Source organism: Berghia stephanieae, chromosome 2, assembly GCF_034508935.2.
Source record: "Berghia stephanieae isolate SIO BIC M18660-M18661 chromosome 2, UCSD_Bste_1.3, whole genome shotgun sequence".
Classification (NCBI taxonomy): domain Eukaryota; kingdom Metazoa; phylum Mollusca; class Gastropoda; order Nudibranchia; family Aeolidiidae; genus Berghia; species Berghia stephanieae.
The window spans coordinates 105231928-105252874 of NC_088361.1; the positions used below are offsets into that span (position 1 = coordinate 105231928).

The following is a 20947-nucleotide window of genomic DNA, read 5'->3' on the forward strand; positions in this document are numbered from 1 at the left end:
GTATTGGGATTCATTCATAGGTGGATATGGACCATCGTTAGACACGGTGTATGAAGACTTGACAGGCCCAACCAGCCAGGCAAAGTATGGATTACGGATGATCACATACAGAACAAGAATCAACAAAGCCTATTTGGATGGGTAGAAACACATATATTATGGGTAGTATATATATTAAGCTGCTTGTTTATATTTCTTTTAAATAAAGATGAATTATTTACAAGTAACTAAAGATAATTTCTAATGAGCATAATTTGCTTCTGGGGATTAAAAAAAAAAAAGGTAACTCATCCTGCTCTCCCTTTCCACTAACTCCATAAAAAAAAGCAAAACAAAAACAAAACAAAAAAATCCAGTAAAATGTTACTTCTAGGTTGTAATAATAAATAATATTAAGAGAAAACCAGAAAAAGTCTGTTTCCTTCTTGGGTAAATTTCTATAATGTTGTTTTTCACAGTCAAATACCCGCGGTGCTGGATTCCAAGTTCATGGGTACCAAACAGACACGACTAGGACTAAGATAACACTAGTCTTCTTACAACCCTCTGGCACTATCCAGATAAGATTCTGTTTGCTGGTTAGTTGAACGCTTTACAACTGATTCCTCAAACTCGGATAATGAAATATATTAATATTACGAGTTACACAATAATATATATCAAAGTAATGATGGATGACGAACTTACCATAACTGACTCCCAGATACAGAAGATAATCATCATCCACAGTTTTCCATAGATCATGTGCATGGCCAACCACAACAGAGACAGACAGAGTAATGACCATAATAGGATGAGGTATGGGATTTCTGTAGGGAAAGAATAATAAATGGGAGATATTCATAACAACAGAATCGAGCAATTGTTTTGTTTTTAAGGGTTTTACGGCGCTTGCAACACATTTAGGTTATATCAGCGCCAGTAAAAAGGAAGAAAATGGGATAGTAAAAAGTTCTAGAACTACAATTAAAGCACGCAAGAGAAAGGAAGACAAAGGGAACTGGGAACAAATAGGGATCAGATGCAGATTCCAAGAGCAAACCATCAATGTACTTAGTTTGAGATCACCTATAAGTCTCATCCGGACACAAGCACAAAATCCAACAAAGAGGAATACACTCAAATGCTTACATTATACATGAAAAATAACAAACATAATAATACATAACAGAGAGATGATTTACAAGGAAAAAAAGATCATCTCCCAAAACAATAACTATGCATTTGACTGTTTCCCTCCCAGCTAGGACTCCGGCCAGGACAAAACCAAGTAATCTCTTTCCAAGACAAAGACAGAAAGCATGTTGGAAAACAGATATAGGGGATAGAAGACAAAGCAAGTACCTCCCTGCCCACTGCCCACTATGGGAGGTCAGGAACCCCACCCAGAGAATCGAGCAAAATTATTCACCTACTATTAAGTGATCTGGGACATCTATAGATAATGCTATTCTAAAAGTGAGCTTAAGTTCAAAGTTAGAACTGATTATAAAGTAAAATTGTTCTCCAGTTTCTTTCTATGGATTTTTTGAAATTCAAATAAATCAATTCAAAGAGAAATTTTATTCCTAAGCTTAAATAAAATATACAGGATATAGAGACGGGCCCATCTCTTCGCCTTCCAAATTAGATATTTCACAAGCAAATGCCTGTACAGCTAGTCTTTTTAAAATGTAAACTTTTCATATATGATAGCTTTATCCTTTATCAAAGTACATAATTTGCAAATTGAATGAAAGAGTAACAAGGGAAAAGGGACATATACCGACAACAATAAGAATAACACTACAAAAAATATTTTTAAAATACTATTCTTGTCTAATCAAAAAAATGGCCAACCTTTTGAATTATAGCGCCCTCTGTATATGTCATCGTAGGAGTGCCACTGTGGAGCCAACTGGTATGCCTTGATAAGCACCACGCCGGAGATAAACAAGGAAACCAGCACTGGGGCCAGGATTCCTGCCAATGCCGCATAGCCATTGCTGATGAAACATCTGAAATGGGTATCAGAATTTAAAATTTCAGTCCAATGATGAAGATAATAATAATAATGGCCATAATGAAGTTGAAATCATGATGATGATGATGATGTTGATGATGGTGGTGGTGGTGATGATTAAGATGATGATGACGATGATAATGATGATGATGATGATGATGATGGTGATGATGATGATAATGAAAATGACATTGACTCAATTAAAGATAATAAAAAGGAAACAAAAACTTGAAATAATTCTTACATGTCGGTATCGTCAGATACTCTATCATAGATGAAATCTTCTGAAATGTCAGTGTGGTACTTGAAAATGTTGAAGGTGACAGCAAAGAACATTGCCACGATAACTAGAGGTATCCCTGCGGAATGAAGAAAATCGTTCTCTGACTTCAGAACCAATTCAATCCTTAAATATTATTACCTCTATTACATATTTTCATGATACACAGTTTTCTATGGCTACTAAAATATCTTCAATATAGACTGTCATATAGACAAAACTTAAGTCAGAACATGTTACAGACCATTGTATGTGCAGTTGTATACTCTCCCGCATTGACTACTGCAACTCCCTGCCTCATAGACAATACCATTAAAAAACTGCAGCGAGTCCAGAAGTGGGTGACAAGACTGATCTTAGGCCTTTGATATTATGACAGGGCCCATTCTCCAGACATATTACAGGTTCTACATTGGCTACCAATAAGGGCCCCTCATCGACTACAAGCCCTCTCTTCTGATTTTCAATGCTCTGAACTCTTGCACTCCGCAGTTAGTACATTGCTTGCTGAGCTAGTCTCAACCCCAAATTGTACCACTCGTCTCTTGAGATCTACAGGTAAAAAGCTGCAATTGATACCAAAGTCAAACTGAAACGTTATGGTGACAGAGCATTCAACACTGCAGGTCCCACCATTAAGACACTCTTCCTCTCTCCCTCAGGTCGGCTACTGAAATCTGCAGTTTGAAGAAACACCTCAAAACTCACCTGTTTGATAAATATTTATCCGTCTGCTCGGATTCGTTGACAACTTTCAAATCTCGCTTAAAGTTTTATCTTTTTACGTCATAATGTTGCAATACTATTATCATATTTTGTTGTTGTTAAATTGAATTCGCATCACTTTTCCATCAAACGTCTTACTGTAATATGTTTTGTTTTATATCACTGTAAAGCGCTTAGAGCCTGTGACAATGGGGTAAAGCGCTATATAAATGCCATTTATTATTATTATTTATTATTGTGTTAGCGACATTGATTTAGTTAGTATTACATTTTGGCTGTGTGTGTGTGTGTGTGTGTGTGTGTGTGTGTGTGTGTGTGTGTGTGTGTGTGTGTGTGTGTAATGTGTGTCTGAGGGAAAGTAGTGTTCATATGAGTTCGATTGTCCACGGGGTTGGGTGTATGCTTGTGATGTTCATGCGCTAGTAAATTGTGCGAGACTTATCTACTCGTATGTACAGTGCTTTGAAACTTTAGTGTAATGCGCTCTATAAGTAAGCTTATTATTATTATTATTTATTATTATTATTATTATTATTTATTATTATTATTATTATTATTATTATTATTATGATTTTAATTATAATTATTATTATTATTATGATAATTATAATTAATTATATTATTATTATTATTATTATTATATTATTATTATTATTTTTATTATTACAATACAGCAATATCATTGAATACCTTGTCAGATTAATTGAATATAAAGTTTGTTTAAACAATATAATCACTTTTTCACAACTTACCCCATCCTATCATAAAGAAAACACAATAAAATCTGTTGGAATGCTCATCATTCATGATCAATATTTTCCAAAAATTGAGGGACTGAAAAACCAAGAATAAATGATAAGTTCGTGGTCAAAAACACTTTATTATCAAAAGATACGATATTATAGGAGAGAAAGAGTTTCTTTGATTATTTGTAATAAATAAATCTTGGGCTTTAAAAAATATCACTTCCATCCTACAGCCACTTGCAAAAATGTTCAATATTGTATGGCTAAATGGAAAAAAAAACGTCCCAAGTAAAATTCTTTTGGCTTTGTTTTGTGACAAAAGCAAGCGAGGTTGTGCATAGTCAATGACTGGATGGGTGACAATGATTAAAAGTCTTCTAGCTACAACGTTATTTTCTTGAGTAAGGCACCCCCCCCCCCCAAAAAAAAAATATATCCTACTCGTTTCAGATAAAGAGCACCTGGCCATAGAAAATGAGAAAAATGTAACAATGCTAATACTGAAAGGTGCTGATCAGCCATCTTGTACTTTTTAATATAAAAAGTTTGTTCCATATGGCCTACTTGCGGCTATGTGGTCTTGTGGTATGACACTCGCTTTCGGGTCGGAAGGTCCTGGGTTCGAGCCTTGCTCGGCGCATAGTTGAATCCTTGGAAAAGACTCTTTACTCACATTCTCTCACCGTACTCAGGTGTAAAATGAGTACCTGGCCGTTGACAGCGTTGTCTCTGTCCAAAAAAATTGTATTATCGCCTAACAGGCGTCATGTCCCGTCTTACATGTTGCATGTTGCTGTTGGCCAGGGACCCCTTGTAAAGTGCTTTGAGCACTTTTAGTGGATATTGCCCTCTATAAAAGTTCAATTTTTTTTTTTTTTTTTTTACTGGAGAATCAAAAAACCAAAAACACAATGAAGCGATTGAAAATGGTTAAACTATGTAAATACATTATGTAAATGTAAATATCTATTAATCTAGCACCATGCAAAACTAAATTAAATGTTGTTTGGTTCTTCGAGTTCCTCCGGTGAGAATGTATATCTATTGCAAAACCATGTGATGTAATGTAAGAGAACAGTGGCCAATCTTATTTGCATGGAATAACTGACCTACAGTGTTCCATGAGCTGTTGAGTAATCCTAGCTTTAGTTCTTATCATCAAATTTCTTAGCTTTGAGTTCTTGAATTTATAAGATTCTTTTAATAGTAGTTCAAATATCAAATTATTGACAAATTTTTGAATTTTTAAAATCTCTTTTATATTTTAGTTAAAGTTCATTACATCAGATTGTAAATAACAATGTGAAATTGAATGTAAGCTAAATGTAAAGTGAATCACCTTAGCAACGCAACTATCACATTATCTCATTCATCTGTAGTGTTTCATTCATCCTGTTTTGTTGATGAAGGGGAAACCCGAAACGTCCCCATTATCTGTTTTCGTTTATTAAATTGAAGCTTACATTCAATTTCACATTGTTATTTATTTCTTCGAGCTTCGATTAGCAACAGTTAAATTACATCAGATTGTGAAAATCTAACTTATGATTGAGGATAATGTCTTGTGTCATCATCTCCTTACCTGAATTACATCAGATTGTGAAAATCTAACTTATGATTGAGGATAATGTCTTGTGTCATCATCTCCTTACCTGAATTACATCAGATTGTGATAATCTAACTTATGATTGAGGATAATGTCTTGTGTCATCATCTCCTTACCTGAATTACATCAGATTGTGAAAATCTAACTTATGATTGAGGATAATGTCTTGTGTCATCATCTCCTTACCTGAATTACATCAGATTGTGAAAATCTAACTTATGATTGAGGATAATGTCTTGTGTCATCATCTCCTTACCTGAATTACATCAGATTATGAAAATCTAACTTATGATTGAGGATAATGTCTTGTGTCATCATCTCCTTACCTGAATTACATCAGATTGTGAAAATCTAACTTATGATTGAGGATAATGTCTTGTGTCATCATCTCCTTACCCGAATTACATCAGATTGTGAAAATCTAACTTATGATTGAGGATAATGTCTTGTGTCATCATCTCCTTACCTGAGCTGCAATCCAAGTAAACTGGCAAAGGAAGAAGTAATGGGCAAACAATCCCATTACGGTACAATCCGTATTATCCTCATCCTCATTGGCTAGAAGGCTGTGATCAGACGACAGGAAGGTATCCAGTACCAAACACATCTGGATGGAAAATATATTATGACAATATGTTAAATATGTATTATACCCACTCTGACTTAATTAAATTAAATAAATTGAGCTTTTATATAGCGCAATATCCACTAAACGTGCTCAAAGCACTTTTCAAGGGGTCCCTGGTCAACAGCAACATTTAACATGTAGGATGGGACATAACGCCTCATTTTACACCTGAGTATGGTGAGAGAAAGTGAGTAAAGAGCCTTTTCCAAGGACTCAACTATGCGCCGAGTGCGAGGCTCGAATCCAGGACCTTCCGATCCGAAAGCAAGTGTCATACCACAAGACCACATAGCCGCACAATATGTTAAATATGTATTGTACCCGCTCTGACTTAGCTTGTAAAGCATGTTTGCATTTCCAAATTTAAATAATGGTATTCTATAAATGCCATTCTAACTTCTAATCTAACGTCAGTGACCACTTAATTAATTTTCATCCCTCTGACATAATAAGTATTTGAATTCATCATGCCTTAATTTGTTCATTTGTGAATAGTTGTAAAAATATGATCATTCACTAAAATCACATCTGATTGGTGATTTCATTGAAAAGACAAGTTTGTTCCATGTCAAATATTGAAAACTTGGACAAATTTCAATAAAATGCATTGAAATATATGTGACCCATCCTCTCAAAATGGTATTATATTGGAAGGAACCAGATGCTTAAAAGCCGAATTTAATGTTAAACTGGTCAAAATATAAATAGTTGGCATTCGCACCCTACAATATGGTTGCCATTCTCCTCAATAAATCGTATAAATTCAACACAAGTATGATATTTCTGGCTATAAATTCAATTTTCAACATCTTAACCTACCCGACTTAATACCATTTTGAGGCGAAGGGTCACATATGTGAACACATAATAAAATGCATTCTCCAAATCTTACCAAGGTGAAGAAAATACTCATGAGGAAATGCGTATGGAGACTGGCAGAGAAGGTTGCATGAGTGAAGCAGAAATGATGGACGATCACGGCTATCAGAATAAAAGTCTGAAAATTAAAAAAATAGACAAGACAGTCAAGATGAAGTAAATTCTAGCGTAGTTCAAAATGTTATGAAGCACATGCGTCACAAAATGAATAAACTAAATCATAGAAATAGGGCACAGCCTTACACGTGAAGAGATGACTTGTTTGTTTAAGATTGTTTAGTATTAGACTATGTGTACATATTTGCAAGTTAACAACCCAGCACAATTGGATTCAATAGTCTGATGTCACGTTGCCCAGCAATGGTAGCCATCGTGGTTCTAAACAAAGAAAATCGGTACTTTTTATTCTTCATGCTGGCTAGAACTTTTCATATGTCTTGTGATCAGAATGTGTAAAAGTCAAAACATGATCAGATTTATGATGTTTTTTCCCCCTCTGGATACACTTTTATGCTCGTCGGAGAAATATTTCATAAGGGCGTCCGCCATTGTAACGATAGTTTAGAGCCAGTTACTAAGTTACCACGCGTCACTACGAGGAGAGTGACGTTACGACTCTTGAAACGTATTATGGGCTCGTTTTAATATTGTTGTAATAAATAATATTTTGCATTGGCTTGAGAATATTATCATCACAACAATGAATCGTAAACAGGTGCATGCGTAAGCTACTCAGAATAAAATGGATGGATAGAATAAAAAATGAAGTATGGAAAAGAACACAGCAGAAACCAGTGGGAGAGGAATTAGGAAGAAGACGATGGAGGTGGATTGGACACACGCTTAGAAAGAATGACTCCACTATAACAAAGAAAGTATTGGACTGGAACCCTCAGGGCAGAACATCAAGGGGAAGGCCACGAGGAACATGGAGAAGAATTAAAGAAGCTGATATACAGAGAAGTGGTAAGACCTGGAATGAGATAAAAAAGTTGGCTCAAGATAGAGAAGGATGGAAACTGTTTGTCTGTGGCCTATACCCTGACCCAGGGTGAAAAAGGCAATGATGAACAATGAACCTATAACAATGTGGGTTATGAGGCCTGTAAGTAAGTACACGTCAGCTCTAGAAGTTTTCTAGAGTTGAAAAAGTTACAGGTCATTTGATGAGTCCAATGCCTTCAACACTCTTGGGGTCATCTGCGCTTGAAAAATGGGGAAAACAACACAAAATATATCATCAATGAGGAGTTTTATGACCCGTGCGATGACCCATAATCACAGGCAGTGAATACGTAGATAGCAATGATTACTATCTACATTCCCCTATCTAAGAGTGTATCAGGGTTATTAAGTCATATAAAATCAAGTTTTTTGTTGTTGTTTTTTTTAAAACTTATATATTTATTTATCTATTTATTTATTTATTTATTTATTATTTAATTATTTATTCATTAATTTTTTTTTCTTAAGGTCAATATCCCTATATCTGTTTATTGTAGTATTTAAAAGATAGAGATAAATCTAAACTAGCAAAGTGACGACAAACATTGGGTGTCTCCCATTCCTGAGGTTAAAATATAAAAACAAAACAAAAAGAACCACAAAATAGATTCTAGTCTAGCAATTTACCTCTATGCCAGGCATGTCACAAAGACACCAGCATGGGATCTTGATCAGCAAGGAGATATGGATGGATTACAATCTAACATGCAGTCACTCAGAAAGAACGAGTACAAGGGAATATGCCAGAACTATATCTATGTTTTGTTTTGTTTTATTTTTAAGGGTTTTAACGGTGCTTGCAACACATTAAGCTCATACCAGCGCCAGTAAAAAGGAAGAAAATGGCATAGTAAAAAGTTATAGAATTGCAATTAAAGCACTCAAGAAAAAGTAAGACAAAGAGGAATTGGGTCAACTAGGGAACAGATGTAGATTCTAAGAGCACATATCCATGTACTTAGTTTGAGATCGCTTAAATGTCTCATCCTGACACAGGCACATGTCCCCACTAAGAGGAATACACTCAAATGTTTACAAATCATATATATATATATATATATATATATATATATATTTATATATATATATATATATATATATATATATATATATATATATATATATATATATATATATATATATATATGTAAAACAAAAGATAATACAGCAGAGAGATGATTTACATGACAAAAAAGATCATCTACCAAACTATACATTTGACTGTTTCCCTCCCAGCCAGGGCCAGGACAAAAACAAGTAATCTCATTCAAGGCGAAGACAGAAAGCATGTTGGTAAACAGCTATAGGGGGATAGAAGACACAGTCAGTGCCTTCCTGCCCACTATGGGATATCGGGAAACCCATTCCAGTCTATATCCTTTGTATAACTTTAAAATTTAAAGACGTTTGTGATATTCTAAATTAAATTTCTATCCTGTGCATAAGGGTGGTATTAGACCCCCTCTATGCAATATAAACATAACCAAAAGGAACAGCTTTTAAAAAATAAATTATGCATCAATCTCGCACTGTGTCTAAATGAACTAGATAACAATGATTGAACTTCAACACTCAGGAAATATAATCCTTCTGAAGTTAAAGAATCATAACTCATTCTCTTCAATAAAAGCATCTATTTTAACTCTAATTTCATTATTTAAGCTCTAAATTTAATTTTAATTATCTGTTTTACCCCAATAAAGAACCATTTTGAAAAGATTGGTCATAAATTAGAATTTAGATGACGCTTTATGGCATATTAGCACTTAAAAAAAACCCCAAACATTATAGACCAAATTAACGGTAACACATTTAAAGTTTATCAACGTTTGTGACACCTCCAATTTTACTAAAAATTGGGCATTTATATAGTGCAATATCCACAAACGTTCTCAAAATACTTAACAAGGGGTTCCTAACCAACAGCAACACAATTAATTGGAGGACGAGACATGACGCCTGTTTGGTGATATTACATATATTTTTTCAGACACAGAAAAAGCTGTTAACGCCAGGTACTGATTTTACACCAGAATGCTGTGAGAGAATGCGAGTAAAGAGCCTTATCCAAGGACTCAACTATGAGCAACTCTGAGCAACACTTGAATCCTGGACCTTCCAGTCGGAAGGCAGTGTCATACCACTAGGCCACATCGCCGCAAAAAATTAACAAGTGTTGGCAATGTTAAGAAAACAAGACCAATTAGAATTTAAAAAAAAAAAAAAGAAGAATCCAGCAAGACTATAAATGTGATCTCAAAAGTCTCATAGCCTACCTGTCAAAACAGACACACTCAAAAAATTGCCAGTATAGAATATTCATCAAAGGAAAAGAAAATCATATTGAAGGACAGTAATAAGAATGAAAAATATACTCTATCACAAGAAGAAACGGGTACATAAACTCCACTGTTTTAGGCTCACCCAAAGGTACAAACCTGGATCTTTAAAATGGATATATTATTGTTACTATTGCAGATGTTGATTTTATTGATTTGTGCTGTGATTGTAATATAGTAGATTTTTAAATAAGTAGGCTATAGGAATGAATAATAAGGGACAGATGAGCGTATGATTCCATTTATTTTCATTTATTTTCATTAATATAAAATATACATTATGGTGAAAAAAATCTTGACATTATTTTAAAGAGCTTTGATAATGATAAAAAAAAGACTTTTGTACAGTAAAAAATACAATTGTGATATACATCTTTCATATATCTTAACTGCTCAAAGAGTACATTTTATCAGTTGGCTACACAAGACATTTTTTCTTATAGTACATGATTCAAATAGCATTATGGCAAAAGGAATGAGGAATGTAAAGTGAATGAGAGAGACAAATAAAAGAGGTGTAAAACACCATGAATATGATTTAGTCTGCCACTGAAAAAGGCAAGCATTATAATATATTTGACCTAGCTAGATCAAATAAAGAGTAATAATAATAATAATAATAATAATAATAATAATAATAATAATAATAATAATAATAATAATAATAATAATAATAATAATAATAATAATAATAATAATAATAATAATAATAATAATGATAATATAGTAATATATAATAATAATAATAATAATAATAATAATAATAATATAATAATAATATAATAATAATAATAATAATAATAATAATAATAATAATAATAATAATAATAATAATAATAATAATAATAATAATAATAATAATAATAATAATAATAATAATAATAATAATAATAATAATACATTTTATTTGTTGAGCGCTCAACCATATCACGAGGGAGTATTCAGAGTGTTTTACAGGCGCATCAACACATTAATTCAGAAAAGAGAAGTCTTTTGATGTTTTTAAAAAAAAACACTTCTTCCGATGAACAAAGATGTGATAATGATTTTATCATTTTCTCATATTATCATTAATATCCAAGATCAATGTTTTGATAGTGTTGAAACAAAATTGTTTATAAATGAGATTTAAAAATTACAATACAATCAATTCTAAATACAGTTGTTACCATTCAGAAAACAGATACACTGAAAATTTTCAACGTAGAAATAAGGCACATTGGATTGCGGGAATATATATTGTAAATATTAGTTGAAATGTGGGGCTAAAAAAATAATTACATTATGATATAAAAGTTGTTTACAAGCAACCATTGGAATGCTACAATGACTTTATTTCGTTCAGTTATTGTTCGTTGATGAATATGAACATGTTTAGCGGTACAGAGAAAAGAAATTCATTGTATTGTAATATAATACCCTAAATGGCAGGTTGTGTGGTGAGGGAAGGGGGAGGGGCGACCTGTCTGTAATTATGACATGTTCAACTCACTTTGGTCTTAGGACAGGGTCAGAGAGTTCAAAACTATATCTAGGACACCTACCAATAAGCCTAAGGAAAGTTGTTTTTTTATAAACGTATATTTGTCCCGTTCTATTAACAAGAAAATATAAAATTTGGGAATTCCTTGGTCTAAAACAACGTCGTCTTTGTAAAAGAAAATTTGCATGAGCACCTCAAAAGGCTGCATGCTTTGTTCAGATTTGTTCAATGCAGTTCTATCAGGAAATAAAATGAACATTTTAAAGCATTTAGAGCACAAGTCAGTTCTGCCTCTCAGTTATTGAACATAAAAAAAAACAAAAAAAAACAACAAAAAAAAATAAAAAAAATAATTGAGCTTTTATACAGCGCAATTTCCACTAAACGTGCTCACAGTGCTTTACAGTCTCTGGTCAACAGCAACATTTAACATGTAGGACGGGACATAATGCCTGTTAGGCGATATTACAATTTTTTGGACAAAGACAACACTGCTAAAGGCCAGGTACTCATTTTACATCTGAGTACGGTGAGAGAATGTTAGTAAAGAGCCTTTTCCAAGGACTCAACTATGCGCCAAGCGCGAGGCTCAAACCCAGGACCTTCCGATCTGAAAGCGAGTGTCATACCACTAGACCACATAGCCGCACATAGGTATGGAGATAGGATGCAAAGGGACAGGGGTCAAAGCAAGGTGTGATTTATCCGTTTTCATACAATCCTAATGTGTTCTTTGATTAACATTTACAACACACAGTTGAATTAATAAAATACTAAACAGAATAAGATCAAATGTTCTTTTTTCTTCTGACTTTCTAACAGTATAAACCTAGAGATCACGTTAGTTTGTTAAAGCAAATAGCATTATATCACAAAAATCTAATATAACATGAAATGCTGGGAAATCATTCTTTTTTTTCCCCTTTTAGCTCTCCTCATCTATTCCAAATGAATCAAATTTATCCACTCAAGAATCTGAATGTCCAACTTTATTGCTCTTTCCTCGACACAAACGCACATAGAAGAATGCCTGGGGAACAAAAGATAAAATAATATTTATTCGCCTGGGGAACAAAAGATAAAATAATATTTATTCTTCAGTGCTCCATTTGAATTAAATCTAATATTTTTGAGATTAGAGTTTAATTTCATTTTAATTGAGTAAAGAAGATTAATATTAAGGATTTAAAAATGGGTTCAAGTGAATTATTTTGTAATAATAAATAGCTGAATTCTTTGATGGTCAATGAGCATGTGACTTTATGAAGGAACAAAAAAATATATAATCAAAATATTGCTTGACAAAATTTAAGATAGATAAAAAGATAAAAAGACTACACGATATACGAAATAAAAAGTGTTGTGATTAATTACCTGCTATCTAGATTGCTGCCATGATGAAGTGAAAGCCAAAATCAAGTTGAACAGCCAGCATAAAAATAAAAACTTGTAAAAACCCGGGCAAGCAGGGTGAAAGACTTGTTTCTCGATACAAAAATTGAATATTCATGAAAATTCCTGTCGGTGGTGAGGATATAATAAATGTATATATAACCATTCAATTTATATTTACCGGACAAAAATATATGATATAATCCCATCTAATTACATTTTCTGAAATTCAGGTCTCATTTTTATGGTCAACTATGCTGACTTCAATAAGATTGATCAAAGCAAAAATCAACCTTTATTAAAATCAAAAATAAGATATTAAAGGTCTCTAGATTAAACCCTTTTCACAGCTTCCAGTTTCATACATTAGTAATATTGACCAAATAAAAAATCATAGGACTAAATGAAACAACATGTATTGAAACAACATCAGATAGTCGTTAAATTTTTGATTATATCGACGAACTTAACGTTCCTCATCATGCATATAATTCTAAATCACATTAAGAGAAATCCTCTGAAATAAAGTGCGGAACATTTGTTAAATAAATAGTAAAATTTTCAAAAAGCACCAAACTTAATCGAATACACATAGAAAGCATTCGTTGTTTTAAAGTTAAAACGGCTTCTGTTGAAAATAGGTAGAGTAGTTGACTAAAATAAACACAAATCTGACCAAAATATTGTATTGTAGTCCTACAGAGCTAAAAGGCCAACAAAGCCAGAGTATATTTTTTGTTACTGTAAAATTGCTTGCTACCCTTTTGATCAATTGCTAATCAAGACATGTTAGCCTTTCAGATTTGAAGGGCTAATTTATGAAAACAAAAACGAGCTTGAACTTGCATTTTCAATTTGCAAAATAAGATACTCATACCAATGAGAAAATGAGGTCAATACAAAAAGGTTAATTCTTCGAAGAATTTCCCCAATTTTCTATTTTCATAATGGAAGGATGCTATCTGGTTCTTGCTATTAAAAAAAAAATCAATAGATATAGGAAGTTCTATCATGTGCCTAATTTACATCAAAGGTGAGAAACACAATGCATAATATGTCAATTCGTTGAAGATAAGATAAAAACAATCAAATATGAATCGGTCCAAAATAATAAAAAACGAATATGACATAAAAAGAAAAGATAAAGACAACATTCAAATAGATTGGAGCATTTAAAAAAAAATTGAAATCATTACTCTCTCTCTCTCTCTCTCTCTCTCTCTCTCTCTCTCTCTCTCTCTCTCTCTCTCTCTCTCTCTCAATCTGCATACATAAAACAATTGACTTAGTTGACTTTCCTCTCTTCGTGAATTGGTAGAAAAAAAGCAAGACAAATAATGGCACACATGATGTGACTGTTTATTTATCTTTCATTGCTAGTCCTCACTTTCTATGTGTATTTGCTTAAGTTTTGTGCTATTTTTTATTTTTAGTTTCATCAATATTTTCATAGTTTTATTTCGTTCTTTTAAAGAATTCTCCTTTCATTTATTAGGGTAAATCTTACTTAAGATCTTATCCAAGATTACTTTACATGCACATCCTGATAGTTATAATACTTTACATTTGCTGTAAGTATTGCGAGTCAATGCAGTAAACTAAGTTTTTAAAAACTAATTTTTTAAAAAATGTCTTCTAAGTAATGGGCAATTAAATTGTGTCTTTCAGTATTTCAAACAGATTGCGGTTAAAAATAAAAGCTACCAGTATCCGTCTCTAAACTTCATTACCTAAGTTACTACCAAATGCACACTAAATCACCCAACAGTGTATATATATAATAATATATATATATATATATATAATATATATAATTATATATATATATATATATATATTGTGAGGCCAATCTTCACTCACCATAGCAACAAAAACGACAACATAAAACCAGGCCACATATCCAATCAAAGTATCATCATCGCTAGAATGCGAATCTAGGACTGCATAATTTGACATGTGGCTGCATTCACAATCCACAAATCTATCCTCCTCCTTTTTCAAGTTGTTTGTCACTTTACATACATCTGATGAAGAAACCCATTTCTCAGAGCCAGTGTCAAAATAACCACATCTGAAAATAATTTTAAAAAAGGAAGAAAAAAAAAAAAAAGAAGAGAGAAATAAGAGAGAAGTTTGAGGCAAACAAGGGAATATTATTAAAAAAAAGGAATTGTTGCACTTTGTTTTGCTCTTTATATTACTTAGGGTTGTGTCTGGACTTATTCAGTGTCATTCTGGGATCTCGTTGAATTAGGAATTTAACAAGAACTGAAGATTTGCCCACAATTTCAGTTCCATCCAACGATTAGAATAATAATAGTTGTCATAACTCCTCAGTCATTAAGTAATTTCAAGTCTCCTGATTTGTATCAAAATCTAAGACAATCACATTATATTGGATCCGGGACATTAAAGAACAAGAATGGTGTCAAAAATTTGGCAAAGTAGATGCAGATATATTATTACGCACTTTAAATAACAAACATATAGAAGCAAAATAAAAATGTGAAAGTTGATGGATTTTATGTATTGTTGCTTCCATTCATTTGCAAGCTTTGGCATTTGAGAACAAAGAAAGACCTTAAGAGAGATGGTTAAATGACTATACATCATTTCATAAACTTGAGCTTTTATATAGCGCAATATCCACTAAACATGCTCAAAGCGCTTTAAACAGGGTCCCTGACTAACAGCAACTTGTAACATGGAGAATGAGACATGACGGCTGTTAGACGATATTGCATTTTTATCCGACAGAGACAATGCTGTTAATGGCCAGGTACTCATTTTAGACATGAGTACGGTGAGAGAATGTGAGTAAAGAGTCTTTTCCAAGGACTCAACTATGCGCTGAGTGAGGCTCGAACAGGATCTTCCTATCCAAAATTGAGTGTCATACCACTAGACCACATAGCAACACATTTCATCGAGTCTAATCTTTTATTCATCCAATATTAATCCAAAGGAAAAAGAACGATTCTGCAGTGGCAATAGAATGGACTGAAAAAAAACAAACTAGAGATGCCTAAATCAGCCAATAAGATGGAGAAAAAGATAAAATGAGTAAATCTGACTCATATTATATAAGGGAAAGACACAAAACAAACATTTTTACCTTAATGTTTTAACTATTATGACAATCTAAAAAAAAATTTAAAAATTGAGCTTTTATATAGTGCAATATCCACTAAACGTGCTCAAAGCGCTTTACAAGGGGTCCCAGTTCAACAGCAACATTTAACATGTAGGACGGGACATAACGCCTGTTAGGCGATATTACAATTTTTCGGACAAAGACAACGTTGTTAACGGCCAGGTATTCATTTTACACCTGAGTACGGTGAGAGAATGTGAGTAAACAGCCTTTTCCAAGGACTCAACTATGCGCCGAGTGCAAGGCTCGAACCCATGACCTTCCGATCCAAAAATGAGTGTCATACCACTAGACCACACAGCCGCATCTAATACATATAACATATTTCTTGTTTACTTGAAGAAGGCCAAAGGCTGAAAAGTCGTTTGCATTGTGTTGTTCCCTTATAATATATGAGTCACATTTACTCACTTTATCTTTCTCTCCATTTTAGAATGGACTACAGAGGGAAAGAGAGGGAAAGGAAAATCCAAAACAACATGGCGCAGGATGTGGAAAAGACGAGGAATGAAATTGGACGGCACTTCTGACAGAGGGCCATGAAGATGAAATGGAAGGAAAATGCCAGGCCTTATCCGCCTACAGGAGCTGAGAGATTTCAGGAAAGGTTAATTGAAAGGGTGGATTTAATACACATTGTGGAAATAATATCCAATAGCTCATTCCGAAAAGCAATTTTAATGTTTAATTTTACTGCCATTAAACTCTATAAAAATATTGATACATGGCTATTAAGAACTAATTTTTATTTTTTGAAATGAATTTCTATCTAGACATTCCAGGAAGAACCACTTTGTTTGGCAAAGAAAAGGAAGTGAATTAGATTGATCATGTTAATTATCTATGTTATTTAGTCTACTTACTTAGCTCTCTTTGCTGCTACCTTATTATTTGATGTGGCGATTCTGTACCTGGCAGGGCTGCTTGTTCTGGCAGATGGCTTGTTTTTTAGACCAAAACTGACGACCTATATGAATGAAAAATAAAACTTTTGTCCCTCCTCTATCGTAGGAAATTAATGTACTTTTCAAATAACTAAAACAATCTTCCTGAGTCTTTCACTTTCGTTCCATCAGCAATAAAAATTTTGAATATTTCATATGGTACAGCAAAACCAAGGATTGATGCGTTGACTGATTGACTGATTAATTTATTTAATGTTAGATTAAGTGACCAATTGATAATGATGATAATATTTGGTGTTGAATTGCCAAAAATGTAACGAATTGAAAATGAAATGAATACGTTTATGTTGTGTATATCGCACGCGTGAAAGAAAGAGAGGAAGAGAGAGAGAGAGAGAGAGAGAGAGAGAGAGAGAGAGAGAGAGAGAGAGAGAGAGAGAGAGAGAGAGAGAGAGAGAGAGAGAGAGAGAGAGAGAGAGAGAGAGATAATAAGTAGGAGTGAAGTATCTGTTCAATGTTATAGTTATCATATAACGTTATAACAAGTGTAACTAAATGACAAATTGCCATATTTATGGACAATAAAGATCTATTATTATTATTATTATTATTATTATTATTATTATTATTATTATTATTATTATTATTATTATATATACTCGATTTTAAAATCATCTATATCTAAGCTTAGAGCCTGTGGCAACGGGGTAAAGCGCTATATAAATGCCATTTATTATTTATTATTATTATTAATATTTATTAAGAATAAATGCTTTATACTATCTGGAAAAATAAAAACCAAAATTATCATCATTGTTGTTTATTTATCAAAGGCATCAAGACAAAAGGATCTACCTTGTCATTCATAAGTAGAACATTCCCACGTTTCAAACCATATAGACGAGCTGTATTCTACAAAATGGAAATCCAGACACTGAAAAGACAAACATTAATTTAATACTCATCGCACTTTATTATTTCAAATAAAAATATGATTATGGTCATTTCAATATAAGAGACAATCCTAGTGTTGTAATTAATATCAGTTAATTTTCTCAATCTGAAATTGTAACAGGTGGACCCAATCTACAAGTATATCAAAATATGAAAAAGAGAGAGATCTTTAAAAAATAACGGCATATACCTCAGTCGTAATGAAATGCCCTTAAAATAAAAAAAAGTGAAATTTTGTTGATCAAAGTGGCTAAAATTTTATCAGAGTTTGTAAAAAAATTGAGAAAAACACAACAAAGGGACAGGTTCAAATCCAAAAAAAAAGTAGATTCCAGAAACAATGCACCCAGTCTAAGTTTCAGTGAGATGTCATTTGTGGATCTCCCTGACAAAAAGGGATACAACAGAGCTATTGTTATCATATCTTAATGCATAGCTACAGTGTTTACTCCAAGACATAAAGAAGATTAGCAAGGAAAAATCATCTCCTACTAAAAGAAACATGAATATATCTTACAGTCAGTTTCTCATTTGGCAAAATATCCCAATATCCCAAAACAGGACTGAAGCAAAAGCAAAGCAGAAAGAAAAAAAAAAGAAAGTCAAATGATTGGGATAAACAGATTTGTGGATAAAACAAGAGTAAGAGTAGAGCTATTTATTATTGAAACCAGGCCACAGGAAGTGTTATCTCAACAAGCGCACATGTAAATCACATGCAATGCAACAGGGTGATAAATCATGATTTAAAGACAATTACATTTGATTTTAATATAAATGTGTGTTACCACCTTGTCTTTGGTTCCATCCAAATTGGAGTCATCCGTTGGCAATTTCTGAGGGGCTGTGAATGTATTCTTTGACCTACAGATGGAACAAACAAAGACAACAAGTGACTAACATTAAAAGTCTTTTAGGGTCTAACACTAACAATACCTCATTTCATATATTTATGTAAGCGACAGGATTTAATTTCGGACACTATCATTGATATCTTTTTTAAAAAAACAACCTTTCCAACTCTCCATTTATCTATAGTCTACACATTCCGACATTTTTTGTTCTGATGTTAATATTTTGCTATGATAACATCAAAATTATTGCTTTATATATTTATACTTAAAACTTACTGAGCATTGAATTCATGTCCCTGCCAGTATTCCTGGCGACCATCTGCCTGCTGAAATCTTGACATTAGAACATTCTGTGGTCAGTCTGAAAGTAAAATAGATGCTAATGGATCTGATATGAATTCAACAATTGCATGTATAAGCGAGAATCTAATGTAGAACATCTAAGGAATGCAGTTAAAACGTTATCATTAAGGATTTAATGAAACAGTCATATTTAAGTATTAAACCATTTGCTGTGAAGATGGTAGAACTAAATTAGCTAATTTACTTTTGGAGTTCAAATCTGACTCAATCGTAACAGTTTCCTGCTTAGCATTCTCAAGTCCAAAACATTTAAAACTTTTTTTTTCTCACTATCCAAAAAAAAAAAAAAGCATAATTTTAAAGTAATGCAAACATTTAAAACAAATAAAAATAAAAAATAATTGTGAAGGTTGCTTACAAATCTTCATCACCACTCAAAGTTAAAAGGCAAGACGTATCCTTTAACATAACATAAGCAAAATCTTCTAATTTATCAGCAAGGCTGGTTCTTCCTTTCCGAGAGTCTGATTTACTATTCAAAAGTTTACAGTACAAGTTTCGTGTTCCGTCAAGAAGTTCTTTAGATAATCTGTAACAAGAATAAAGGAACATTTATGGCTTGCTGGACGAATAAAGAAAGCATTGAGCATGGCAAAATGTTGAAATACACAATGTAAATAAATGTGCTTTTTCCTCTTGTTATCACTTTATCCTTAGATTTTTATCAAATTTGTATTTATCCAACTTTTAATAGGAATGAAATCAATGTTAAGAATATCGCAATGGAAATCCACGTTGCTGCACCTTTTTCAAATCCAAAACCCTTGAGAGCATCATATTCAAATATATCTTAAATACAATTTCACCATTTCATGTGTTAGTCACCAATCAAATCGTAAATCATAAACATTTAAAACAAAAAGTTCATCACAATAATTTTGACTTTGGGACATAGTTTATTCCATATTCAAGGTGTCTAAATAGGACAGTTACGAGATGTTTTCTTACCCATCAATCAGTCTATTGAAGAGTATTTACATCAAATCTAAATTACATGCAACTAAGTAACATTGGAATGGGAGATTCCAATGTAATCCAACTTCAAATGTAATTTTAAGGTATGAAACATCATGAACTGATTCTTACTTTCTTTTATTTCCTTCTTGGTTGATTTTACTCAGTACATCCTCTGTCAAGTTGAGCTCGTAATCAGACAGACCTCCTTGAACTATATTATCCAATTTGTTCACTAGATCTCTGAAAATGAAGAAAGTATCAATTAAATAGCAATGAAATACAATAAAAGGAATGCGATCGACTAAATATTTGCTTTCAATTGAAAAAATAATTGCTTAAAAAAATTATATGCATTTTGGAGTAAAAAATGCACAGCATCATTTGCCACTTAATTGTTTAACAGTATTCAAGAATGTTTAGATTGATTTACAGAACTGACAGAAAACACACTCACAAGACTTTGTTATCATCTGGATAGATATCCTCTCCTTGTGTATTAATAAGCTTCGAAATGTCCACATCCGAGTCTTTAACAATTCGTACAATAGCAGTATCTGCAGCAGGATTAAATCTGTTCGGAGGGTAAATAAAGGATAGTATCTTAATTGAATGCAATTGCAGAGTAACTGTTTAAATGAAACAAAAGATAAAACTTAAGATTTCAATCATTTAAT

At 32.7% G+C, this 20947-nt stretch overlaps 1 protein-coding gene and 1 pseudogene across 2 annotated transcripts in view; both read right to left on the reverse strand.

Moving 5' to 3' along the window:
• Nucleotides 1–19294, reverse strand: part of LOC144964078 (adhesion G-protein coupled receptor V1-like) — a 21172-nt pseudogene extending 1878 nt beyond the window's left edge. Inside the window, exons 1-12 of the transcript XR_013643741.1 lie at nt 19230–19294; nt 18888–18963; nt 18001–18079; nt 17104–17207; nt 14947–15157; nt 6881–6985; nt 5827–5967; nt 3761–3842; nt 2247–2361; nt 1840–1997; nt 688–809; nt 1–129 (exon numbers count right to left, since the gene is read on the reverse strand). The exon at nt 1–129 is cut by the window's left edge and continues 57 nt beyond it. The product of XR_013643741.1 is annotated as an adhesion G-protein coupled receptor V1-like (transcript). The remainder of the gene's footprint in view (nt 130–687; nt 810–1839; nt 1998–2246; nt 2362–3760; nt 3843–5826; nt 5968–6880; nt 6986–14946; nt 15158–17103; nt 17208–18000; nt 18080–18887; nt 18964–19229) is intronic.
• A 38-nt stretch (nt 19295–19332) lies between these two features.
• Nucleotides 19333–20947, reverse strand: part of LOC144964079 (adhesion G-protein coupled receptor V1-like) — a 156088-nt gene continuing 154473 nt past the window's right edge. The window contains exons 94-97 of the mRNA XM_078898019.1: nt 20728–20844; nt 20403–20513; nt 19675–19845; nt 19333–19393 (exon numbers count right to left, since the gene is read on the reverse strand). Coding sequence (XP_078754145.1) covers nt 19333–19393; nt 19675–19845; nt 20403–20513; nt 20728–20844 — 460 coding nt within the window. The remainder of the gene's footprint in view (nt 19394–19674; nt 19846–20402; nt 20514–20727; nt 20845–20947) is intronic.